Raw genomic sequence first — 26349 nt, forward strand, 5'->3', positions numbered from 1 at the left:
ATTTATCATGCTTCCAAGCTGGCAGTTGAGTCTAATTGAAACTGTAAGTGCAGATTACTGGCTGCTTTGATATCCCAACACTAGGCTTAATCTCCCAGATATGATGCATAAACGTGGAGTATAAGAGATGTGGCCTACACCAAATAAAATAAAGTATCTATCATCTCCACTCTCAGGACTTCCAAATTCCTTAAGTAGTTCTGATCACTTTCTACATACTCAGATTCATGCTTTCTACAACCCCAGGAGTCAGCTTTTCCACACTGTGTGTATTAAATTCAGGAAGACCCACATCTCTCTCTGAGGCAGAGTATCAAGCGGCAAAGTAAAAACAAGTGTTGCATTTGAAATACAATTACCTATTCATCTACTGTTGTTGCACATCTTTCTGTTGCAATTGTTAAGCTGGGTTTTCTCTCTAACACAGGAGCTGGGAAGAAACAACATCAGAGAACCAGTTGTAAGTATCTCTGGAACAGTTATAAACTTGCAAAACTAGTCTCTGAAAAGACCTCTTGCCATGCTGCTAGTAGAGGAGGCTGGCAGGATTTTTTTGTATCTTGTCTTGCTGTTTCCAAACAGAATTCCTGGTTCATACCACTTTAGGAAGTCTGTGTAAACACTGATAAGCAACACAATCCTTAGACTGTTGACCTTATGTGGCTTCTTCCCTCTAGCCTCCTAAGCCTGAAGATCTTTGCATTGTGTGTTTTACCAGTGGAACCACAGGTAAGAGACTATATAGTGATGCTTCCCCACTAAAACAATTTCCCTGTGCTGAAAAAAATAGCTTTCCAGCACAAAAAAAGGAAGTGCTAACAACAAAAGTAAAACAGTATATTAGAATAGCGTCAAGCCACTACTGCAGTTTTACTTGGGATGTTATCACTACAAGTCAAGTACAATAAGACAAAGCTTCTTAGAGGTGGGGGGAAGAATAGCCAAATTCATGTTGTCTTACCCTATGAAAAAAAGAGTCTTAATGTTAAAAAGATTGGTTGTTTAACTGTGTCTGTATTCTGATCCACAGGGGCTAGCGAAACATCTTGTTTCAGCATTCTCTATGCTACTCCCAATTACTCTGCTGTTTCAGTAGATGTTTCCTTTACATAATATTCATAGATGAAAGCACTCAAGATGAGGCATATTTGTGATCTCTTAAGACAATGCATACTATGACTCAGCCTAATACCAAGATAGTTCAAACTGAGCCAAACAAGACATGGGAAACTGACAGCAGAAGCAGTCAGAGCCACAGCTGACTTTGCTTGATCTCTCCAAAGGTAACCCTAAAGGAGCCATGCTGACACATCAAAATGTTGTTGCAAATGCTGCTGCCTTCCTTAGAAGCACAGAGGTAAGCTACTGCTAATAGTGATCTCTAGGCTATGTCACCTAGTCATGAAACTAGCTTTAACATGGGCATTTTCTGCAAACCATTCACTCCCAGCAAACTCATCCTTTCGTAAATGCCCATATTTCAATGGGACAATAGTATTGCAAGAAACTTGGTTTAACCTTGAACAAGAACTTCTACAGAGAAGTTATTCTAGAATGAGTGAGTCCTAAATGCCCAGAGTACTAAACTACCCTATTTCAAGTCTTGCTAGAACATAAAACTAATCTTGATCTAGTATGGCTGAGTTACAGCTGCAAATTTTGAAGAGGTGATAGATGAGCCTGAGTTACTTCAGTAATTTGAAGTCTCTGTTTCAAAGTACTCAAATTGATCCAAACTTTATTCACTTCCTACTTAAGAGTAACTCAAGCAGGCATAGGGGGTGCTAACTTCTATTTTTTTCCCCTCTAGAACACAGTTGAGTGTACAAGTTCAGATATCACCATGTCCTATCTTCCTTTGGCTCACATGTTTGAGAGAGTTGTACAGGTATGTACAGATGTATGCATCTGAGCTTCTATAAATCACATTATAGTAAAAGGTATGATAACATTCTGTATTTCCTCAAAGGCTATTCGCACAGGAACTTTCCTACTACTGGGCACTGAAAATCATGCTGCTTTCCATAGACAAATAATTATGGCTAATGAAGCTAAGAATTATCCTTGACTAAGCTTAGTCTGGTCAATTTTTAGACTGTGGTCTACAGCTGTGGAGCAAAAGTAGGCTTCTTCCAAGGAGACATCAAGCTGCTAACAGATGACATGAAAACCTTGAAGCCAACGCTATTTCCAGTTGTACCAAGACTGCTCAATAGAATATATGACAAGGTATGTGAGCAATTTTAGCTAAATCATCTTTGTCTATATTTAAGCATGCATACAAGTTTAAATTAATATTGAATGCATCAGGACATCACCACTAGTTAACTACTCCTTAGCAGAAAGAATTTTTTAAAATCCTTTCTGAGGAGAGTCCTGGGACCTGGAGTAGAAGAACAGTGTATCCAGTCATGACTGGGCTAAGTCTGTTGGTTCAGAGACAAAAAGTTTGTTTACTTTTGGAATGCAAATGAAGCAAGTGCAAAGCTAAAAGGATCCATATCCCTCAAAGCTATGGCTGAAGTATGTCAGCAGTAACACAAATTAGTATTACCCCCTGCTTCATATCCTAGACCATGGCTGAAGTGAAGACAGACCCTAGAACATCAAAGTAAGAGATGGTGCCTCCTGACAAAGCAAGAACTGGAGGGACAGATGTGAGTTACCGACACTTTTCCTTGCAGATACAAAGTGGTGCAAAGAGCCCAGTGAAACGTTGCCTGTTAAACTTTGCTGTGATGATGAAGATGGCTGAAATAAAACAGGGCATAATTCGAAATGACAGCATTTGGGATCAGCTAATCTTCAAAAAAGTTCAGGTAAGTTATTCCAAGTGTAGGTAAGCTGAGCAATGTAGTATTGGAGAATCTGATGGCTCCTGTTTCACTTGTAGGAAACCATGGGTGGAAGAGTGCGTATAATGGTGACAGGTGCAGCCCCTATATCTCCTTCTGTACTGACATTTCTTAGAGCAGCATTAGGCTGTCAGGTAAGCTGAGTTTTTTTCTTTAAGTAAGACCTGATTATGTCTAAATAAGTGACCAATGATAAGCTGTGGTCCAGTCCAGCTTGTTCCTGGGGAGATTGCTGTCAGTCTTCAGTATTTACAGGCTACTTGATCTGAGTTAACTGAAACAGGAAAAAAATTCTGCAGGGCTGGCTTCAAACTACACTGCCAAAAACCTATCCTGTAGGCTCTGGGAAGAGGAACAGAGCAGCAGAAATAGGAACATGCAGCACTCAAAGCCAGGCAGCTGCCTCTGAGCTTTGTGGCTTATCCTGACAGTCAATGAGCTCCCAATGTAGTACATTTGAGAACAGAGTTCAGAGAATGAGGTGACCAAAGCAAGGTATGGATAGGTGAACTTGAAGAACATCTGATTACACCAATAAGACCAAGAAGTCTTAAAGGCCAAGATTGTCTTGGCTTCCTTCCTAAGAAGACTTGAGCATGGGTATAGTTGAAACTGAGCTCTTTCACACCAAGGACTTGATGTTCAAAGAATATTCATCCTTTCTCACACAGATCTTTGAAGCTTATGGCCAGACTGAATGCTCAGCTGGATGCACTTTCTCAATGCCTGGAGACTGGACAACAGGTATGGTAGCTGAGACTTGGACACCCCTCCCCCCTCCCGAGCTGTCAACTTGAGCTGTCACTCAAGCTTAGGTGCTCTACTGCTTTTATTTCAGTAAAAATTAAATCCTGGGTACTTAACTTCAAAGTGATTCTTGGTAGCAACAGTCACCTGCATGCTTAATAGGTACCAAAATTCTTGACTAAAGTAGGCAAGGATCTCTTATGTAAAGTGAGGTAGGTCAGCTTAGACCCTGTCCCAGTCTACAGGAAAGGAGTGTCTTTACAGACCTGAGCAAACTGGACAAGGACTTCCTAAAAGGCTTTAAGAAACTAGCTTTAGCTCCCAAATAACTTGTTTTACTTAAAGAATTATGACTAAAATATCAGAGATGATACTTGACTATTTTCCTGAAGAACTACCTGACCTTGAAGATTTAGCTTTCATCATAGCAAGGATGTTTTTAATATTAGGTATTCTAAGTTCAAGCTCAGGTCACTATCTGTGAGAACACAGTAACGGCAGAGCATAATGAGGATGAAATGCAAATGAATACCAGGGTCTATGGGGCAATTCTGCGGAGGCAAGTGTAGTATATGGTGGGTGTGGTTGTTTACACCAATAAATGGCTCTAAGCATTGAGACTTAGCTACTACTTATCCCACATTAACTGTCTAAAAATGGCATTACAATAACTTTCTTGAACATTTGGTGTCAGACTCCTTTAAATAGCACTGGTTCTTGCTAAAGCAGTGAACAAAAAGCCATTAAGTATCTACTATCACTCAAGTCTTTCATATGTAGGGGACACCTGAGTTCTCCCATTTCACTTCAAGACCTAGTCTTTCTAGCTTTAGATCACATAGGGTCAACTGCTAGCAGAATCCCTAAAACATAACTGTCCTTGTTTTTTTCTCTTAGGCCATGTTGGAGCCCCTCTGGCTTGTAATATCATAAAACTAGATGATGTGGAAGAAATGAACTACTTCTCTTCTAACAATGAAGGCGAGGTAGGTACCATCTGCTGTGTGTGTCAGGAAATACTGAAACATAAGACTTCATGACTAACAATGTTCTGTGCTTGCTATAGGTCTGCATTAAAGGACCAAATGTGTTCAAGGGTTATCTGAAAGACCCTGAGAAGACAGCAGAAGCAATTGATAAAGATGGCTGGCTCCACACTGGAGACATAGGGAAATGGTTGCCAGTGAGTAATTGCTTAATACCTTGGATGTGAATTCCTGGCTAGTTTACAGTAATCTGGAGAAGTGAATTCTAGGATAAAAGCCTTACATGGTACTTTGTTATCATTGACCAAGTAACTCCAGGCAAAGCTCCAAAGACCAATTGGGTTACAAGATCTCAAATAACACCTGCTAGGCCAGTAGTTAAGACTATGTCACTTCCACAGTGAAGAACAACAAGGTGTCTTGGTTTCTGTCAGAGGAGAATAAAGGAGCTGTCTAATTGTGTCCTGAGCTAACTGGAGAAATTGGAGAAAGTGCCCCTTCTCTCTGTAGAGAGCAAATACCAGTTCCAGAGTAGCATGTGCCTTTCATACAACAAACCCAAACCTATTATCTTCTACTTCTTATAGAAGCAAGACAGAGACTTGAAACTAACGACCTCCACCTTTAACTTCTAGAATGGAACACTGAAGATCATTGATAGGAAGAAGAATATATTTAAACTTGCACAAGGAGAATATATTGCTCCAGAGAAGATAGAAAATGTCTATATCAGAAGTGCTCCTGTAGCCCAGGTCTTTGTGCATGGGGAAAGCCTGAGGGTAAGTGATGTTAGGAGTGAGCATCCTGCAAGATTTCTCCCACGATGAGTTCTGGAAGATCAGGGAACAAATGTATGCATATATAAGAGTCCTTGAACAAGATCTGTTCCTGAGAGTGCCGTGTTTATAGTAATATCCTTTTGGACCTATTGACCAATTGACACCAAAGAAAAGGAGATCTTGGCATCAAGTTACATGTTGGGTAAAGACTAATTACTCACTTGTATGGGATTAGTATGTCAGCTCAGCTCTGTACAGTTTAGAATCACAGAGTAGTTTGGGTTAGAAGGGACCTTTAAAGGTCATCTGCTCTAACCTCCCTGCAATTTGCAGGGACATTTTCAACTAGATCAGGTTGCTCAGAGCCCTGTCCAGCCTGACCTGGAATGTTTCCAGGGATGGAGCATCTACCAACTCTCTGGGCAAACTGTTCCACTGTTTCACCACCCTCATTGTAAAAAATTTCTCCTTTATATCTAGCCTAAATCTACCGTCTTTTAGTTTAAAACCATTACACCTTGTCCTATCGCAACAGGCCCTACCAATGTTTGTCCCCATCTTTCTTATAAGCCCCCTTTAAGTACCGCAAGTTCTCCTCTCCAGGCTGAACAACCCCAACTCTCTCAGCCTTTCTTCATAGGAGGGGTGTTTCTCCACTCCTTTGCCACAGAGATGTCACCTATGCTAGCAGAGGCCAGTCTTCAATCTGTAAACCAGCCAAAAGTAATTGCTGGAGCATTCAGCACACATAACAAACTGCATTAGTACTGCAATTACTGCTGTCAGAACTCAGATAAGTGACTTGAAAGTCCTTGTAGCTAGCTTCCAAACTCTGGAAATGGATGGGAATGTAGATGTAGCTTGTTCTAGAGCTACTGTCCACAATCAAGTTCACATAGACAATCAAAGTAATTTCAGATGCCTTATCTTGGTCTCACCATGACTACTTCCACTTGTTTTCAGTCTTTTCTAATAGGTATAGTGGTTCCTGATCCTGAGACACTTCCAGAATTTGCAGCAAAACTGGGAGTGAAAGGTTCCTATGAAGACATCTGCAAAAATCCAGTGAGTGGCTTTATGTTTTTAGTGTGTTATAGATAGAATTTGATTCTGAAGTCCAATCTTGCATTGCTTTGACTTCATTCTACCCACCTTTTTTCTAAATTAAATTGGCTTAATGCTGGGTGAGTCATGCAAGCAGCCTTACAGTAAAAACTGGAACTAAGTATAAGTGTCTCTTGATGTTTCAAGGGCTATCACTGTTTCTTTTCCAATGAGAAGACGGATGTGACCTTGTAGCGGCCTTAATATGAGAAATCTTGAATGTTGAAATATGTATGTGTATTCTTGCCAACCTCAGTTTTCATTGACTGGGCAATGGGTATGGTCTTGAGTTGCAATTACAAAATGGCAGCTTCACTCACTCTGCTCCTGCTCTTGTTTCTTCCAGGCAGTGAAGAAAGCTATTTTGGAAGATATGGTCAGACTGGGGAAAGAGGCTGGCCTTAAATCCTTTGAACAAGTGAGTACTTCCAAAGCTTGCTTGTCACTAGCACCTGTATTGCTAATGCAATGGCTGGGAAGTCTTCATTCCTGTTATTGACTGTGCCAGGATGGGACCTAAGACAGCTGTCCCGGACAACTGATTGCAGTAGGCAGTGAAACATTGACTGGCTGCCTCTGTTGGCCAAGAGACAGGTGGCTGCACAGGGCAACAGTAGCAATTGCCATGAGATGGAGTGGAGGTTCACTACAGGCTGCAGGAGCTGTACTGTAGTTCCAGCCTATCCTCTTGCTGTGTCAGTCAAAAGGAGTTTGACCTGCATCAAAAACCAGTTTAGTTACTAGAGCTCAGTTCTTGCACTGAGGTCAAGGAAGCTGGGAAGAACTGTCCTCTAAGTAATTATGTGTCATGTGCTAAACTATTTTATTTTAATAGGTTAAAGACCTGTACATTCACACAGAGATGTTCTCTGTAGAAAATGGACTCTTGACACCAACGCTGAAGGCAAAGCGAGCAGAGCTTGTTAAACTCTTCCAGAAGCAGATTGAGGCCCTCTATTCAAGTGTGCAGGAATAAGCGACCAGTTTCATTTAAACTGCAGGGCATATCCAAACAAATCTGTGACACTACATGACCTATGGAGAACACAGGCATGAGTGGAGGGGAGCAAGGAGAACTTAAATATATTGTTTCTGGTATCCTGGGAAAAATGACTTTCATATGAAGATGGCTGTAGTATAACTGACAACTGGCAGTGTTCACATCTTGCAGGACTAAGCATCAGCTGTCTAGGCAAAGCCAGAACTTTCATCTTCCTTGGACTCTGACTGAAGTGCAAAAACACTCAAGAGCCTTAGCCTTTACAAGGCAGCTGTATGCACTTCTCACTGTCAAACATAAATCTTGTTTTCCTGCTCCAACTATGAACTCTATTGTGACCTTTTGGGGATTGATCTGCAATCAGACTGAACTCTTTCATGCACTTACATGGTCTTTTTGGGATAGTTAAAAAACCAAGATAGTTAAAAGATAGTTAAAAAACCAAGTGCAGGAAAATAACACTTCAGTTTCCACTCAGGACGCTATAACCTGTCTCACCTCAAGCTGTCATAATATGAATTGGAGCTTAACATCTGTTCAGCAAATAGAGAAGTGAATTTCCTGTTCCTAGCCCTAGACCACACAGTATAGCTTGTTTTTAATGAAAATGAATATTCTGGCATCAACTGGTTCATAAGGTATGTGTGTCTAAATTATGTATGCTTTATACTCTAGTAGGGGAGGCACTGGATCAGTTTTTGCACATGTTCTCAAATGCAATGGCAGTTATAAAGCCTCTACACTTACGACTTTGAGCCAGATAACTGGGAAACTTTAGCTGTCATTCCTAAGGATATAGGATGCAATAAATTGTAACTGCACAATCAGACCGAAGCCTGTGTGACTTGTTTCTCTGCTGCAACCAGACTGTCAGCTGCAAGGTTTATTGCTGCCTGGTTATATATAGCTGCAGCTAGAACACAACTGCTGCAGAAACCTAACTTGTTTCCTGTGCTGTCACTGCTCAGCCACAGCTCAAGCCATGAGGCAATAAGATAGTGCCAGACCAGATGTTGCTCCTCTATTCAACTTTCTTTTCCATGTAGTAAGCCCGTATGTGCCAAAGTCCTCAGCATAAATTCATTCTTCCAGCTCAGCCTATTGCATGAAATAAGGCACCAGATATCATTTTCTAGGGCTAAAGCTGCTTCTTTAGAAAACTGTTTAGGCAAGATGTGTACTGTCTCCATCTTCAGAAACATGTCTTTGCTCAGTGTATGCTGTCTCTGCTGACAGTTCCTCCCTGTCCCTGTAGCAGTGGGCTGTATCAATCCAAAAGGCAATGCAGTGCTAACAAGGATGTAACGGGGGGAGGAGTACATGCAGCTTTCCCATGCCAGTTCTTGTCTGTGTGTTTCTTACAGCTAGTGGCTGTTCCTCTCTGTATTTAATGCTCTTAGTCAGATATCCCAAAATAAAACCAACCAGTAGATCTGTTGGTCAGGAAAGACCCACCTCTTGCTGTAAGGCATCTTTAGGTTTGACTAGTAAAAACAACTGACCTAATTCTGTTTCTAGTCTAGACCCAAAGAACTTCACATTTTCAGGGAACTGTTGTGTCACTTATTGTGCTTGTCATAATGTGAGGCTATAAAGGCTTCTAAGACTCTGAAAGTGCATGTAACTATGCTGCTCATCTTTCCCGTGCATCCTTAAAACAACATGACTTAAAAGTTACTGATGGCTTGATCTTTCCCCCGAGGTGAGACTGGGGAGAAAAAAGGGAACCAGAGGGAAGAAGAAATGTATACTAAAACTGGGTTCTGATGAGCAACTCAGTTGGAGACAGTAAATCTAGTGCAACTAAGTTCTGTATAAACTTGAGGCTGAATCCTGTGATCCTGCTGCAGTGCCCCAAAGGTACGTTGTTTATTGTATCAACAAGTGAAACTTCCCTACAGAGATCTGCTTGGATGTTGAAGCCCAGCACTCTGTGGAGGGCTCTTCAACTAGCAGAGTTCAGATACCAATCACAGTGCTTCATTCAGCTTAAAGAGATCTCCTACTTGTGAACTGAGTAGAGAATGTCTACTTTTCTGTGTCACGTCTCAGAAAGTAGTAATTTTGTACATGTCACTCTCTAATACAGTAGAGATGCTTTCTCTTTTGGAAGAGGAAAACCACCTCAATCTCTGAACTTGGTTTGGTCTTAATGGCAATTAAGCCTCTTCTCACAGTGGCAAACTACAGTGCTTTAGATTTTCCATGTCTGTGGCACCTGCTAATAGCTGTTACAAAGACAGAATTGAATGGGTAATGGCACTGTCTGAACAATAAAACATACACAGCAATTCAAGTATAAATTGGTCTGAAACTGGTCTCTTGGGTGCTGCTTCTGCCATATGAACTGCTTCCACGATATAGATCTGAAGTGAAAACAGGAGTACTTTAGGCATGCTTGCATTGAAATGGTGCAAAAATTATTTCAGGCTATTGTTTGAGCACTGGAGAAAGCTACAGCAGGCTTGAAGTACTGTTAAAGTACAGCAGTACTTGAAGTCAGTGAACAAAGATTTGAGGTAAGGATTGGCTATAGTTACAATGAAGTTCAATTCTCCACGAGTTTTTTTCCCATGATACAGACTGGCACAAAAATAATGTCCACTCTTCTCTACTTCCTTTAAAATGCTTTCATCTAGTAGCTGTCCATTATGAATTGATCCATTTGGTCTGCACTATAGATGTGTATACATGCTGAATAATGAGGTATCATAGAATGGTTTGGGTTCTAAGGGACCTTAAAGATCACCTAGTTCCAACCCCCCTGCCATGGGCAGAGATACCTTCCACTAGACCAGGTTGCTCAAAGCCCCATCCAACCTGGCCTTGAACACTTCCAGGGATGGGGCATCCACAACTTCTGTGGGCAACCTGTTCCAGTGCCTCACCACCCTCAGAGTAAAGAATTTCTTTCTTACTTCTAATCTAAATCTGCCCTTTTTCAGTTTAAAACCATCACCCCTCATCCTATCACTACACTCCCCAATAAAGAGTCCCTCCCCATCTTTCCTGTAGCCTCCCTTTAGGTACTGGAAGGCTGCTGTAAGGTCTCCGCAGAGCCTTCTCTTCTCCAGGCTGAACAACCTCAACTCTCTCAGCCTGTCCTCATAAGGAAGGTGCTCCAGCCCCTGATCATCTTTGTGGCCCTCCTCTGGACCTGCTCGAGCAGGTCTATGTCTTTCTTACGCTGGGGTCCCCAGAGCTGAATCCAGTACTCCAGGTGGGGTCTCATGAGAGCGGAGTAGAGGGGGAGAATCACCTCCCTTGACCTGCTAGCCACACTTCTTTTGATGCAGCCCAGAACGTGATTGGCTTTCTGGGCTGCAAGCGCACACTGCTCGTTCATATTCAGTTTTTCATCCACTAATACCTGCAAGTCCTTCTCCTCAGGGCTGCTCTCAACCCATTCTCCACCCAGCCTGTGTTTGTGCTTGGGACTGCCTCGACCCATGTGCAGGACCTTGCATTTGGCCTTGTTGAACTTCATGACGTTTGCATGGGCCCACATCTAAAGGCTGTCAAGGTCCCTCTGGATGGCATCCCTTCCCTCCAGTGTGTCGACCACGCCACACAGCTTGGTGTCATTGGCAAACTTGCTGAGGGTGCACTCAATCCCACTGTCCGTGTTGCTGACAAAGATGTTAAACAGTGCTGGTCCCAATACCGACCCCTGAGGAACACCACTCATCACGGGTCTCCACTCAGACATCGAGCCATTGACAACAACTCTTTGAGTGTGACCATCCAGCCAATTCCTTATCCACTGAGTGGTCTGTCTGTCTAATCCATGTCTCTCCAATTTAGAGACAAGGACCATGACTAATAAAGATACGATTCACATAAGGTAGATATTTAATATGAATGTTGATGATATACCTTCCTTTTACTTAACAAATTGGAAACAATCATATGTGCTGCATCAGGGATCAGATTGCCTGATTTCAGCTCTCCGAATCATATAAGAATTGTATACCAACATACAATTTGTTAAGTGTATTTTCTTTCCATCGCTATGAAATAACCCCTGTGCTTGCAACAATAATTACTGGTTAGTCTCTTCTGTTCCTGATCCAGAAAGGAAGTGTTCAGAGGAAAATACTGACTCTTAATTCATCATTTGGCTTTAATGAGGTTCTTTTCAATCAATGCTCTCAAGACAGCTCTAGAATCATTCTCTAATGTTGTAGCTAGGCAACTCAGTTGTACAAACTAAATAACGTGTGAATTACTCGCTTCCTAGCATGGGAAGTTCTCTTTTCTCCTCCTGATCACTACTTTGCATTTGAAAAAACATATGGGAGATGCTTAAACTCTAGGACAAGCTTGTATTTACTCAACTCTTAAGAGATCTGGATTAAAATCAGAAGCCTCCTGGTTAATACTACTGAGGAGAGAACTCTGTCATCCATTTCATCTACTGTTGGTAATCACCTCAAAGTTACCAGGCATAAGAATACCAAGAACAGTCATTTGCAGCCTGTTGTATGTGGTAATCTAGCCCCTTCCTCATTGAGAACTGAGACACCTGGCACAGTCAGTAGCTTCATTCTGCAAAGGAGAGTCTCTTTGGATTGGAGTCCAAAGCAAGGGCAGATGAGTAGAAAGCAAAACTTTCATTGCTTTGGTGGCTGAACAGGCTGCCTGAGATGTCCATTTACTGTGGCCAGTATTGTTTGGTTTTACGACAGATTCCGTTTCTGGTTTGGTGCAAAAACTGCCTGAACTAACGTAGGTGGCTATTTCTTATTAGCCTATTTAATTGTTTTCCTTTAAATAGCAGGGCAGGGTTCCTCTTCAGTATGCGGTTACCCTTACTTTCCATCATACTAGAGCCTGCGCTAGGTGTCATGGACTGATTCTGGGAACTCTGTCAGTATGTTTCAAAGGAATTGTCTCGAAAAGGAGTTGACTGCAGACAGAGATGGGTTCTGCGGAGGCGGGACAGTGCCTCTTCCTGCATTAGTCTCCCTACAACCACAAAAGGTTTGCGCCTGCGCCGGTATGAGACTACACTCGGAACCTAAACAACAACCCAACTACCGCAGACCCATTCCTTGAACTCTTTGAGAACTTTCCAGATGAACAACTGCGCATGCTCAATGATACTCCTCCTTTGGGAGGGACACTGATAACCAGACTATGTAAGACAAAAAGGGACCCTGGGCAGCGCACGTGCCCACTACGGACTACATCTGAAACCGGACCTGCGAGAAGTCACTGGATCCTAGGGTGGTGATCTCTCTCTCTCTCTTCTTCTCCTATCTATCTTGCTCCTCCTTCTCTTTGCAGCACTTTATCTTGCTCTTCCTTTTCTTCACCACATCTACCTCACTTCATATACATAGTTTGATGTTGCAGTCATTTGAATAGTTCATCCATAGAGTTAAAGTTTGACGTTGAATCATTTTATAAAGTCAGATAAACTTCTCCCCTCCCCTTTCCCTTTGGTTCCCTGACTCACCTGGCAGACAGCAATATCTAGAGTTTTCACACATACGTATATGCTTTGCTACTGTTTTCACTCAATAAACAATTTGATCGGTCATTTGGCGTCGCTTCGCCTTAATTCACTTTGAGGGGATTTTGAGCTTTACACGACCTCCCACGCTACCCAGGGTAGCTTGCTGATTGGGTCATGACACTAGGCTAGTGTGGCATTGCAAGTCTAGAATTGCTGATAGAAAGGATGCAAAGCTCAAAATTTTAAATAAAAAGAGCAATTCTTCCCTCAGGGAAAAGCAAGAGATAGTTTAATAGAGCTAATTGCTGTGTGAAAAAGACACTTGCTTTTTGGTTCCCCCAGATTTGGCTTTTCTAGGGATTTGAACCTAAAAGAAAATCAACTAATTCCTTGATGAGTTGTTGCAGAACAGTTATGTCAAATCTATACATGCTCCTTTCCTTAATAAACAAAGGTCTTTCTCAAGCAAAAAGCAGGCAGTGGGGAATGAGGAAGAAAAAAAAAGGTAGAATGGGATGGTAGAAAGAAAGGAAAAGAAAATCTACTAGTATTAAGAATCAGAGTTCCTTACAGGTGGTTTGTCTTTAAACTTCATGCTCTGATACAGTTGTTTTCAGCAATGGAAAGATAGCTTGTATTTTGTTTCCTGCAGAATCTCTAAACACCTTTAGGAGGTATGCATGTTGTTTTGGCTGGTTGTTCGTAGGCAAACACTACTGAGTGAAGGTGTTGTTAACAGTAAATAGAAACACCAGTTACCCGTGCTACAAAAGGGAAGAGGTGGGACCGAAGTTACAGCTACAGGGAAAAAAGATGAAAGCATTAAAAAAACCCCCACCGAACATAGAGTCCACTTCAGACTGTAAGCGTGCTTCTGAAGCAGAGCTCCTGGGCATGCTGTAGTTCAGCATGCATTGATATTGGTGTGCAAAATTCTGCTTGGATTGAAAGGTTGAAATAGAGTTGAAGATGCTCTTCAACTCTAGAAGATATCCAGTCCCCTATAAACAGACCACAGCTGAAATAAATTCCCCTCCTAATAGCTAACAATCAACTGTGGTCATTAGTGCTGTTAATCTGTTCTTATTACACTGCTAATTGCTGCCTACTAATATAGATAGCAGCTACTTAATCATTTCAAAGTCAAGAACAACAGGTCCTTAGCTGCCAGCTTCCTCAGCTGGAAGACAAGCTTATTTTTGTAATCTTTGTTTGGTTCTAGACTCCAGACACTTAATAGAAACTACTGCAGTTGAGACTAAGAGTATTCCATGCAATTTGGAGGTTTTCATATTAATTTCTGCTCATATTCCAAAACAGCTACATCCTGCTGAGTTACAGCTTTTCAGCTCTTACTAGCAGGGAAACTAGGAATATGACACCCTCCCATACCTCTAATGAAGCCTGCTTCTAGAAAATAAGTGCTTTGATTTCAAGAGGGGCAAAGCACCTGCTTGCCAGCTACTGAAACTGAACACTAACTCACCATTGCCACAGCTCAGAACAGCCTAGGATTTAGGATTATGGCTCACCATCAGCACTAACGCACAGCAGGCTGGAGGTAACAAAAACCTGGAGATAGAGATAGAGTCTGAGCAGGAGCATACAAGAGTAATGCTAGTTTGTCTGTATGTAGTTATTTCTATATACACTTAATATTGTTTAAGAAATGCTCATCTACCTGAGACAACTCATGCAGGAGAAGGTAAACCAGGTGTTAAAGTAGTAATTTGCAAAAACTCTCAACATTTGACATGCAACTAGACTAACTATGAGAGAACAAAACCACCTGCTATATTTAAGATACATTTAGGAAGCCTTCACCTGGTACAGGTTACTCCATTTTAAGGTCTTCCTTCCAATAATCCATACCAGATGCTAAATAAAAATGCTTTAGGAAAGATGTTAATCACAGTAGCAACTAGGCTCACAAAGACTTCCATTCTTGGCACTACTGCTTCCTTTCATTCTAAGATGGATCAAGAACTCCAGTTTTTTGGGTACATGCTCAGATTTCAGAGGGAGCAGATACAGCTGGCTATACTTTTTTGCCACTAAAAGCACAGAATATTCTTGTAGCAAGAGCTGAAGTCTTTCTAACCTTGAAAAACAACTTACAACAGTGAAATCTTTATTCTCCCATCAGTTCACATTCCCATGCCTACAAACTAGCTCTTGCACGTCTAAGAACAATTAAATCCACAAGTGAATATGAATGTATCATTTATTTGAGGTGGACAATTCACATCATTAAAAGTCACAGGTAACAAATTTTATCTTGAATTTGAATCAGATGTTTATTTTAGTTTTCAGGGGCAGCTTCAGAGAAAGTAAAATACAAAAGATAAGCATCACGCATCACAATCAGATGCGGTTGAAGAAAAAAACTAAAATATGAACCCTCAGAATGCAATTTAACAGCAAAAAGAAAAAAACCTGACTTAGGATGAGAAAGATGGATCTTGAAGGCAATCCATTGAATGGCTTCTTCAATTATTTATTGTTTAAAAAGTATGCAAACCATGGCACAGGCATATCCAACCCTTTCAGCCGCGAGGAAAAAAAACCCTTGTCCTAACATATTCATTGCATAAGTCTAAAGTAATACACAGAAAATTTCAAGTAAAGGATTGTGGTCTGAAGTAAAAATTCCATTTCTTATTAAAAAAATGAGAAGGCTATCTGTTTTTCTTCTCTCCATCCACTGGTTGATCCATTTCAGAGTCATATTGGCATTTTTCCACACATTTCCTAGGGAACCAGCCTCGTTCTCTTATTCCACCTTAAGACATGAAAAGTTGCATTAACTTGGGACAAAACATGAACCACTATAGAAGAAAAACACAGGACTGGAAGAGACATCAAGAGGTTACTTAGGTTATTTTCTTCTCCAAGGTAGGAGATCTAAGTCATTCCTAACATCATTGCCTGGGGAGGCATGGATTCTCTCCCACTGCCTAAAATGTTTTCGGAGATCTCCAAAGTTTTCCAGTGCTCTACCTTCCTTACCCTGAGAAAATCTTTCCTAATACCTATCTGAACCTTTCTGTCTAGAATTCAAGTTCACAGCTCCTCTTTCTACACACCAGGGACACAGGAAGCAGCTGACAACCTTCTCTACAACTGAGTTGCACACAGCTGATGAATATTTATACATAACCAGGCTTTCTCCCATCTCCTCTTCCTCTCCAGGCATGTCATCCCAATTCTTCCAGCTTTCCCTTGTAAGTCACATTTTCTAGTACTCTGATTATTTTCATTGTTCTCCTCTCAACCCTTTACACCTAATCTTCCTCTTTCTTGAGATGCAGTAACTCCTGTTACTTGCGGCAGTATTTCAGCTGAGTCTCTGCCAATGTTGAGTAGCATCTGGGAAGCTATATGCTCTTATGTTTTTTGCAAGTGTTGACTCATCTTAAGATTATGACTGACTCTGTTTTCCTCAGAAGAACTGCTACTTAACCATTAATTTTTCCATCTTGTTATAGTGCAGCTTGTTATTCCTGCCTATTTATACCATTTTGCTATACATTACTAACAAATCTCATCACATTCTTGAAGCCTAGTTCTCCAAAATGCCAATAATAGTCTGAATTCTAATCCAGCCTCTCAGTATACACCAAGTTCCCCACCCAGACCACATTTCACCTGATTTAAAAAAACCACATTCGATATAGCACAGATCTCTCCTGCTAATCTTCATAAGAAGCAATGCAATACAAAGTGTTACCATACTCATTTCAATGACTCATTTGGGTTTGATGTTTGAAGGAGTTCATTGGAGTAAGCTGCCAAAGTACTTTTAAGCCCATGAAGCTTTCAGACCTCCTATGAAAAGCACGGACACCTTCAATGTAGTGACTGTCAGCTGCCTCTCTTTTGCCAACACGGAATGTACATGCAATGAATTAACAATTGTTTGGAAGAGACAACAGCATCTAATGTACCCTCTGGCAGGTAAAATTTTAGCTCAGTCCTAAGCAGGAGGGCTAAACTAAAAAAAATGTAAAAATTTCAATGCAGGTGGCTGTGATGTTGTCTCTCTGCAGACCAGCAGGAGTCTTTAACATCTTTGATAGCCATAGTTGTTAGTTTTGTAAATGCATGTCAAAGTCCTTGGATTTGATCCCAAGCCAAAGACATAATGTCTCCTTGTTTTTAAGATGTACAGAGAGTAATCCCAGGTCTTACACGTACATAGGGTGTTTAGGTAGGAAATCTGAATGTGTTTAAGAAAGATCGCTATTTAAATATCAAAAAAAGAAATCATCATTAACCTCTGTAGAGTCTAAAAGTCTACCTTTTCCTTAGAATATGAAGAAGTGTCCCCCTTCCCACTCAATCTTTGATAAACTACTAGATGAGTGATCTTTCAGTCTGACGGATTCATTTAATGTTTATCAAAACTGGCAAGTCTACCAGAGGTAAAGAGTAAAAACTCTGGATGTGGTTTTAGAGGGGAGAGAAGCTAATGCCAGTAAGGTCAGTCATTGTACATTTTGAGAACTGAACATGTAATATTGTCCACATTTCTAGACAGCTATAAAATTGATTTTTAATTTTCAACAGAAAAAGTGAAAATAACTGCTTCATACCATCAGCAGCTGAGTCGAGAATCTTCTCACCGTACATCCAGTGTCTGGGGAAGAAAGCATAATAGGTAATTAGATGCCAAAACTAATGTCAATATTTCTTTTAACCAAACATAAAGGTGTGGAGCCACTAACTTTAAGCCTCTTGTGGCTAAAATCAGATCCCCTTTACTCAGTGCAATTCTAGGTTCTTCAGTGCATGGTGTTGTGAAGAATGTTTTAACACCTTTAGTCACAGGGCAGCAGACACCACTGTAATCTTCTACTGCTCGATACCGCACCTACAAATTTGAACACGACATGGCAATATATTATTGTAAGGAGTTATGGCCTTGCTGACAGTTTCTTACCAAAAAAAAAAAAAAAAAAAATCAATTCAAGCATACTGTTAGATTTGAGCATAATGACAACAGCTGTCAAAGGGACTCTAAATTCTAAATTAACTGCTTAACAATGAAGCACAGTCATCTTTATTATCACGTTTCTTACCATCTGGAAACTAAGGAGCAAATGCAAAGAAAGCTAAATACTAAGTTTAATTAAGCAGATGTTGCAGCGCACTGTGTGGAAACATGAAGTCTTTATTTAATTGCTAAGTTTAAAAATCAGGAAAAGAAATAGTCTCAGCAATTACTTACATTTATTTATACTGATATTTCAAAGTAATTTCAGACCAAACTTCACAAATACTTACACTTCTTACTCGCTTGTCTGCTTTCTGTTTCAGTTGCTCTATCTATAAATGATTACAAATAGAAATTTAGGCAGTGTTCAATTTAAAAGGACTTGTGTATTCAACACAAAATGAAGTTAGGTATTGAAATCATTCAACAAACACAGGAAATATCATTAGCATTTAAAAGCACTCACAAAAGCGTAACCTTTTAGTCTATCAAAAGTGGGAGAACATTCGACAGAACTCCTGTTTCTTAAGTGTATGTATTACTAGTCAGTCTATTTTGGTTATTTAAAAAGCTGGTATATTACTGCAAAGGAAAGCAGGCAGCAGACAATTGGCTAGTGGATAGGATTAATTTGAGATATCATTACAGATCAATTACCGTCAAAGTGTATTGGTGACAGCCATCTCTTACTGGCCAATCCAGGCCATCTCCCTCAGGAATCCCAGACCATGTAAACACTTGCTTGAAGTTCTTCCATTTACTTCCCATATCATATGGAAAAATAAAGGTCTCGCCCGTTTGGTAGTACTGGATTCTGTCTTTGGCCTGGAAAATAATTAAGGAAGTCAATAATTAAGAGAGTCAACTGGCTGCACTGATTAATCCACCCCATGCTCCGATTTTATTTTATGGCTTTTTTTAAGGGCTGATGCCTGACTATTTCTCAGTTACATACAACGACTTCCACAGCTCAGGATTCTTTGATTAATGATCATGAGCATAATTCAACATTGGTAGTGTCTATTCCACTACAAATTACATATACAAGCATGCTCTGAAATCTCCCACATTGTGCAGTCATGAACTTCTCATTCTTTCAGTAATAATGACATCTAGTGGAGCAGCCACAGAAGAGTGTGTTCTCTTTGCAATACTGTTGTTTTTATTAAACACCTACATATTACAGTCTGTGTTCAGAAGGGACATATTAGCAGCCCGTGTTTTATGTAAAAATTTTAACAGATTATTCCAAATTCTACTCTACAGCTTTAACAAGGTTTTCTTTCATTTATGTTCCATTATCCTATTATTCAAAGCTCTAACAGGACTAGGATCCAGCTAAGCTAAATTCTGTACAAGGAGAAGGCATTACAATACTTAGGTACTAATACATAGTCAAGATCCTCGTGCTAATTTTGACACAGAATAAAAGAAAGACAATATAATAATGAAATGTTTGTGGACTTAGACAAAATAACCTGGTAGCACTGAACTAGTTTCTAAACACTGAGGCAGTTTTGCTTCCTCTAAACTTAGCTTCTGCTGCTTGGCTCTATTTCTTCTGAAAAATCTTGTGAAAACCTCTATAAAGATATGGAAATCAAAGAGAAATTTAAAAGAAGACTAGGTATCTCACTATTTTCTAGTACTTCTTCAAAATCAAGGAAAATCCTCCCAAGTTTAATCAGAGAAATAGGAAATGAGGAAAATCATGAGCCAAAACGTGCCACCTAGAATGGGTAGGGGAGGTGGACAATTAAAGATGCAGCCAGGCATAACGAGAAGCAAAGGCAACTCAAGTTTCAGATGAAAACACCCACATATTCCAAGCAGATAAGCAAAGTCTCTTATAAAGCAAGTATTTTTCTATGTTCACACCAATTCTCCCAAACAAAAAAAGAAAAGAAAAATCTATGCAGTTAAATGATTTCTCATCTATTCCAGTGAATTTCAGAGATAGTAAGGGAAAAGCTGGCTGTAGGTGTTAAGTCAGCAGTGAATTGAAATGACACCTTTGGTTTAAATCCAGAGAGGTGAAACAAGAAATTGATAAATAAACTTTGAAACAATACAGTAAAAAAATATTGTAATAAAAGCTTACCTTTTCTTCAATCCAGGACTCGATTGAAGTTTTATTTGTCAAAATGACTTTCATCTAAAATAAATTGTTAGGTGAAATTAGCATTGATTTTCTGCAGAAATACATCAGCTAGACAAAACCCCCCTTCATTTAACAAACTAAATTTGCTTTAAAGAACAAAGCAACTTTTATAGGCTTAATTGAAACTTATAAAACATTCAAAATTAAGATTCAGCATAAATACATGCTAATGCTATCCTCTAGAATTACACGCTTAGGCAATATCACACAGTATTTCATTGTATGCTTGAAATGAGTATTTTTGTTTCCTTACAAAGATCTCAAACATTGGAAGTAATATATCAGGCATGTTTATATCTGTTCAGAGATAGGGGCATGTACTCCTGAAATACCAAGTGTTTTGCCTTTTCCAGAGTTTATAAAGCCCATCTCGCGTTTTCTTAGTTCATTAGATTTTCACCTCCAAGTTCTCCCATGAAAAATAATTACAAAAGAATTGTGGTAGCAACAGAGGAGCTGGGAGAAAGCAACACAGAACCCTGGAAAAGTTACACAGCAACATTAGCTCTAAAAAACTGCTCCTGTCTCAATCCTGAATTCTGGTTCTGCTCCACAACCAGGTAAAACGTGCAGCTTTTAACTTCTTTAAGAGAAGCCATAAACTTACCTGGATAATAAACAGCATACCAACAGCAATAGTTGTTCCTAATGCCAGTCCTAAGGCAAATAAAGATGCAGCAAATGCAGACAATCCAAAGGGAATAATGGGTCGAGGGTCTCTTTTGGCTGCACTCATGTCAATCTTTACAGAACTCCACCCAAAAGATATCTGCAAAAGGAAAATATCATTCAGCTCTAGAACATTCCAACTGCTGAAACAAAACAAGTTACCAATAAGAAATCTGGCTCTGAAGGTAAGCGTCCAACTTCTGACAGGTTTATAATGCAAGTGGAGTAATAAAAAAAAAAGAAAAAAAAGCATTCAAAAGACTTTCCAGAAATATATTCTTTGCTAGATGTAGGCTTTATCTAGATGGAAAGCTAAACCAAAATTGCCATCTTACAAGCTCCAGGAGTTAGGCCCAAAATTAGCAAAAAAAATCTGGAGTCTGGCACATTAACAAAAATGACTGAAAATGTTTGCATAGCACAGTACCCGTTTTCAATGGAAACGCTACAGGTTTTCCTCTGAAAGATTTAGCATATAGCAGTTCTCAACATTATTGCTCTGCAAATACAACGCACAGCCTTCATCTGTTACACTCAGTTGATGTTTTCTAGCTCTTCACTGCAACCACAAAGGCTGAAATCAAAGCTTGTAATTTTAACCATGGATCTGAGATAATGTGTGTTTCAGAACAAGCTTTGCTCATTGTTGCCGCAGTTAAATTTTTCCATTTAAAAACAAATCTAATATAATTTATTTTTAGTTCCAAAAATAACGTACTTTTTTTTCCTTGAAGAATTGGATACAATTCTAAAAAAGTGGCAAGCAAAAGAAAATAAATCGCATCTAACTTGTGTGTTGGAAATAAATAGCAGCTAGTTTCTGTGCCAGCCAAAACACAGCCTGTCTCTCTCTATATAAAGTGCTCCTCAGAAACTGTCTTCAGTCATTGCAAAGCTGTAGGAAACTCCCAGTGATTATGACAAGCAACAGGAAAAAAAAAACCAGAAAAAATAGAAACAACTTTCTCTGAATTCTCCTCCAATTAATGAACATACTTCTCACAGGCAGAGAGCAGAACTGAGAGTACATGTTGAAAGAATAACAAGGAATTCCACATGCTTCTTCTCAGGAAACCAAGTTGTCTCATTCTTCTAGAGATAAATTACCCATCTGACTTAAATAATATTTTAAGCATTTAATTATGTTTTCTTACTCTGTTGTAAAGCTGAGTGTACATAGTCATAACAAATATGAAAGAAGCGTGAATGCATCCCAGTGGAGCTAAGAGGAGAAATAGAGTGAAAGATGCATGATTCTGGTATCCACAACAGTTGTTGATCCAAGGACAATGGTGATCCATCTTCATGACACATCTGTGAATAATAAATATTGATTAATATAAAGGACATATATGATATTTTTCAAAAAGCTCCAAGAAAAGGACAGCTAACTTTCTACTACTCATACTCAACCTCCATTCATTCATGTAAACCCACCAATTTCTGACAGATCAACACAGTAGTTTCTTTTTTTGTTGCTATTCAGAATGAAATTTCATGTTGTAGAGAGAAAGAAAACAAAACAAAAAGTGCTCCCAGGTCCTATCCTCCCTAATTATCCCTCCCCTTCTTTACTCAAACTTGCTAGTTGCTAATAAACACCATATTCCAGAACCAGGAGACAGAGGCCTGGAATAGGACTTGCAAGAACTAGCAACACAATAATTAAGCACTAATATTATTGCCAGTTTTTTTTTTTTAAATAAGCACACCAGGAAAATAAAGGAAATGCCAAATCCCCTGTGAACTACTTGCAGAAAGAACATACAAAGATACACAGACAGAAATGTGTCAATGCCTTTCTTTTCAGTAGTAGATCCTCTGAAAGTTTCAACGGCTATGTACTGACCTCACACCACTGTAAGTCCTTTTCAAAATCTATTTAACAAGTGTAAACACCCTAGAGACACACTTGTATTCAATATAAAGCTGGTTATTTTGGTGTAGCTTACAGGTGCAAAAAAACACCTGATAAAAGATTTGTCCACATCCCAAATTGCATTGATTTAACTCAACAGGTGTAAAACTCACTAATTATAATGTTGCAATTCATCTGCACCAAACATAAGTGATAAATAAAGGACTGAACTGCACAAATATCCAGCTCCTCTGAAAATAAAAGTTAATTGTTTTGGAACTACTGACCTCATTATTTTTTTAAGCTAGTCCATTCCCAATAGGAAGTTCAGTTTCTCCCTTTTAAAGAATTAATTATTCTTCATTAGCATATGCTCAACTACCACTATACAAGTTCCTGAACATGTAATCATAATTATAAGCACAAGTGTTTCTGAAGAAGTTCCTAGATCTTAGCTAGAAAACTCACCCCACTGAGGTGGGCCACAAGAAGTGGCTCCATTCACGCACTGAAACTTGTCCCAGAATAGAAGACTTTCAGCGATGCTTTAAGTTACCTACTTTGTTGCAACAGGCTAGAAATACGTGGGGAATTAGTTACTTTGGCCAGAGTAGAGGGGGCAGAAAATTCTTAAAGCGTATCAGCAAAATGATTTGGAGAATGTGCTACAGTTTCTTCAGTTTCATTTGACAAAAGATAAATTATTTAAAGAACTTTCTTTTGCAAAGACAATCATCAGGACCTACTGCCATTTTCTACTAAGTCCTCAGTGTAAAGATTGTCACTCAAGGAAAAGAGTCTAATTTTAAATCTCAGGATGATGCAGCCAAATTACAGCTCTACAGTTTCAGTCTCCAATTCCTCAAAGCACACTGACTGCGCATGGTGTGTTTATAGAAATAACAAATGAATCCAATGTGTTGCAATATCCTTTTACCACATTCTCTAACAGTCCTTCAGAGGAGGACCTGCCCAGTAAACCAAAGATAAATGCAACTACAGCCTGGACTGCAGACAGCAGACAAATTGAAATGGCTTGCTTTTTTCAAGCTGCACTAAATTCCAGTGCAGCTATTTATAATAAAAGCATCCTTTACCTCAGAACAAGTCTGTTGGAAGACTAACACATAACAAGGCACAAAGGTTTTAAGTTGACCCCAAAGGCTTATTAGTTCACTTAACATGTAGACGGCCTTCCAGAAAAAGCCTTTAGTGAAGAATAAAGAACAGTCCAAAATTTCCACTCAAATCAACATTTAACTCCCATTTCGAAAGGTGACAAAATAGGCTTTTCTACTCCCTGAGCAGGTGAACATTTGGACTCAGAACTTACAAAGGACTGAAAGATTTTTAGGTATTTACACAGGCTCACTTGCCTGAAACAGTACTGCAACGTTTTGTCAAAACTGTCAAGAAGTTCTTAAGAGGAACTGATTTCAAGCTAAAAAGAAAATGTTAAAGACAGATTTATTTATTAAACTAAAACATAGTAAACCCATATAGAAATCACATAACTAAAAAGTGCAAGTATTTGAAACAGGTATAGCGTTCATATGGAAGTCTTTTAAAAATGCAGAATACAAGATGTGGAAGAACAAATTATATTAATAGCTCATCACTAGATTTGAAGCTGCTTTAATATGGACATAAAACAATTTTAAAGACAGACAGTACCTGTTACACTTCCGACAGTGGTGTGAACGTGGTGCCTTATAAGATTGACACACTTTACAGTATTGGAGATACATGCAATCCTGAGATTTTTCCTTTAGACAGAAGAATAGGTGTGTTAGACGTATACACAATTTACTGGCAATACATATCTTGGCATTTTCCTAACCTAAGCATCTTTGCTTTCTTCTGACAGGGTGTGTTTCATAACCCAACCCTACTTAATGGTAGGTGGCGAGGAGAGAAAAAAACCAAAATTAAATAATCTCTTGGCTATCATCGCAGCCATCTCCCACTGCTGAAAGTGCTGGTTGCTACAAGAAGTAAACACTTCTTCCATCAGCAAGACTGACTGTACGAGCAGGGTTTCATAGCAAAGTTCTGGGAGTAAAAAACAGCATGAGGCCTTCATAATTTTTAAAAAACGCTTGTGCACCTTGTCTCTCCATTTTATACCATAAGCCAACCTAGGCTTACTAAGATACAGTACTGGTAAGCATGGATGTTCAGCTAGCTTGTGTTCGCCACCCTCTCTCTTACACACACACATTTGCCAACTACAGCAAGGTGAGACTTGTAGATAACAAGTAGTAATATTGGCCAAAATCCTCTGTTCACAAAGTGGACTACCCAGTTGTCCTGCTTGGAGTACCTCAGGATCCTCTTCTCACTAGACTCTGTCCTGAGAAATATTCCACAAGTAGAAATGTAATTATTACTAATCTTTATGTCATGCCACTGGAACACAAACTCTTGCCAGCTGTCTTGAGATACGGAACCTGCATCATTCGGGTCCCTGAGTACTACTCTTGCAAAAGATTACTGAAGCAAAGGAAATACAAATTTCTACCGTGACTTATAATACTGTGCTGAACATAAGATAAGCACGTAATTTTCTGGCTGACGTAAAAAAAAAAAATTTGCTAAACAAAGTTCTTCTGATGCTTATTACTAGCAGCAAAGCCGTCGATACAACGGGGCCTGCATGAGCGCGCAGGTAACCTTGAAGTTCTGGCTCCCGGCTAACAGGACTTGTTTGTTCCCTGTTGTTTTGCTTCGAGAAGCACCTGTAAAACGTAACGGCTGCTGCCGACAAAGCAGCGCGGCCGTTCAGCCCCAGGTCACCGCAACGGACAGAACAGGGAAAGGACGGAGTAAACTGGAGCATACTGGAAACGCTGGAAGCAGCAGCAAAGCGGGAGAGAGGCAGAAAGCGACGACGTCGAAGATAAGGAGGAAGGAGCGGCCTGAGGGGCCGGCTGCCTCCTTCGGGGAGAAAGGGGTAATGGTGGCAGCGGAGGATGAGCGATGTCTGCCGTCTTTCCGATCCTGCACCCCCTCCTTCCCGAGGGGCCGGCCCCGGCACAAGGGCAGGCCCGCCGCCCCCCCCCCCCCCCACTTCCCCGGCCCGGGGACGAGGCCATCGCCATCCAGCGCTTACCGGCGTCCACCCCAGAGGGACGTACCCCGGGCCGACAAACATGGCGCTGAAGTAGTTGTAGAGGATCATGACGGTCCAGTTGAGGAGCATGATGAAGTTGACGCTTCCGCCGGCGGTGTCCAGGGGCCAGTACCACAGCGCGGCGTCCGCCATGGCGGTGGCGGAGCACACGGCCACCACGGCCAGGGCCACCAGCGGCCCCCAGTGGCACAGCCGCCGCGCCCGCCGCAGCCCCCCCGGCCCGCCCATGGCCGCTACCGCCGCCCGCCCGCTGCCGCCCCTCCGCCGCCGCCGCCGCCGCCGCTGCTGCGCATGGCTCCCGCCGCCCTCAGCCCCGCGCCGTCCCGCCGGCTGCCGAGGCAGGGGCAGCGCCGTGAGGAAGGGGAAGGGGAGGCGCCGGGGCCCGCCGGCCCGGGGAGGCGGGGGAGGGGGGAGCGGAGCCCGCCCTCGCCGCCGCCTCCGGCTCAGCCAGCCGCCGCCGCCGCCGCCCCCCCGCTTCCCCCGGCGGTCCGTTGGCAATAGGGGCCCGCCGGGAAACAGCGCCCCGCCGCTAGCGCCGCAGCCGCGTTCCTCCGCCCCCCGCTCTCCCCCCCGAAGGAGCGAGGTTACCAGGCGGGGAGC

At 40.9% G+C, this 26349-nt stretch overlaps 2 protein-coding genes across 4 annotated transcripts in view; one reads left to right on the top strand and one right to left on the bottom strand.

The window, feature by feature from the left end:
* ACSL5 (acyl-CoA synthetase long chain family member 5) overlaps positions 1-8298 on the top strand; it is a 31160-nt gene extending 22862 nt beyond the window's left edge. For both annotated transcript variants that reach the window (XM_069796979.1, XM_009929790.2), the window contains 14 exons: positions 428-460; positions 678-729; positions 1284-1357; positions 1811-1888; positions 2095-2229; positions 2685-2819; positions 2894-2989; positions 3527-3599; positions 4500-4588; positions 4669-4785; positions 5224-5367; positions 6331-6432; positions 6818-6889; positions 7307-8298. In XM_069796979.1, the coding sequence (XP_069653080.1) occupies positions 428-460; positions 678-729; positions 1284-1357; positions 1811-1888; positions 2095-2229; positions 2685-2819; positions 2894-2989; positions 3527-3599; positions 4500-4588; positions 4669-4785; positions 5224-5367; positions 6331-6432; positions 6818-6889; positions 7307-7447 (1341 nt within the window). In that variant the 3' untranslated portion in view covers positions 7448-8298. The remainder of the gene's footprint in view (positions 1-427; positions 461-677; positions 730-1283; positions 1358-1810; positions 1889-2094; positions 2230-2684; positions 2820-2893; positions 2990-3526; positions 3600-4499; positions 4589-4668; positions 4786-5223; positions 5368-6330; positions 6433-6817; positions 6890-7306) is intronic.
* Positions 360-26341, bottom strand: ZDHHC6 (zinc finger DHHC-type palmitoyltransferase 6). Of its 2 annotated transcripts, none has more exons than XM_069796981.1 (10): positions 25729-26341; positions 24291-24382; positions 21913-22072; positions 20697-20858; positions 20030-20083; positions 18586-18753; positions 18219-18260; positions 17660-17805; positions 17528-17571; positions 360-430 (listed from the first exon to the last, which is right to left on the bottom strand). In XM_069796981.1, the coding sequence occupies exons 1-10, from the start codon at positions 25975-25977 to the stop codon at positions 360-362; spliced, it is 1188 nt and encodes a 395-aa protein (XP_069653082.1). In that variant the 5' UTR covers positions 25978-26341. The 2 variants fall into 2 exon arrangements, with proteins under 2 accessions (XP_069653082.1, XP_069653081.1); XM_069796980.1 differs by lacking the exon at positions 360-430 and adding an exon at positions 15139-15714 and having other exon boundaries at positions 25729-26045.
* Positions 26342-26349: the final 8 nt, after the last annotated feature.

This window comes from Haliaeetus albicilla, chromosome 11 (assembly GCF_947461875.1).
Source record: "Haliaeetus albicilla chromosome 11, bHalAlb1.1, whole genome shotgun sequence".
Classification (NCBI taxonomy): domain Eukaryota; kingdom Metazoa; phylum Chordata; class Aves; order Accipitriformes; family Accipitridae; genus Haliaeetus; species Haliaeetus albicilla.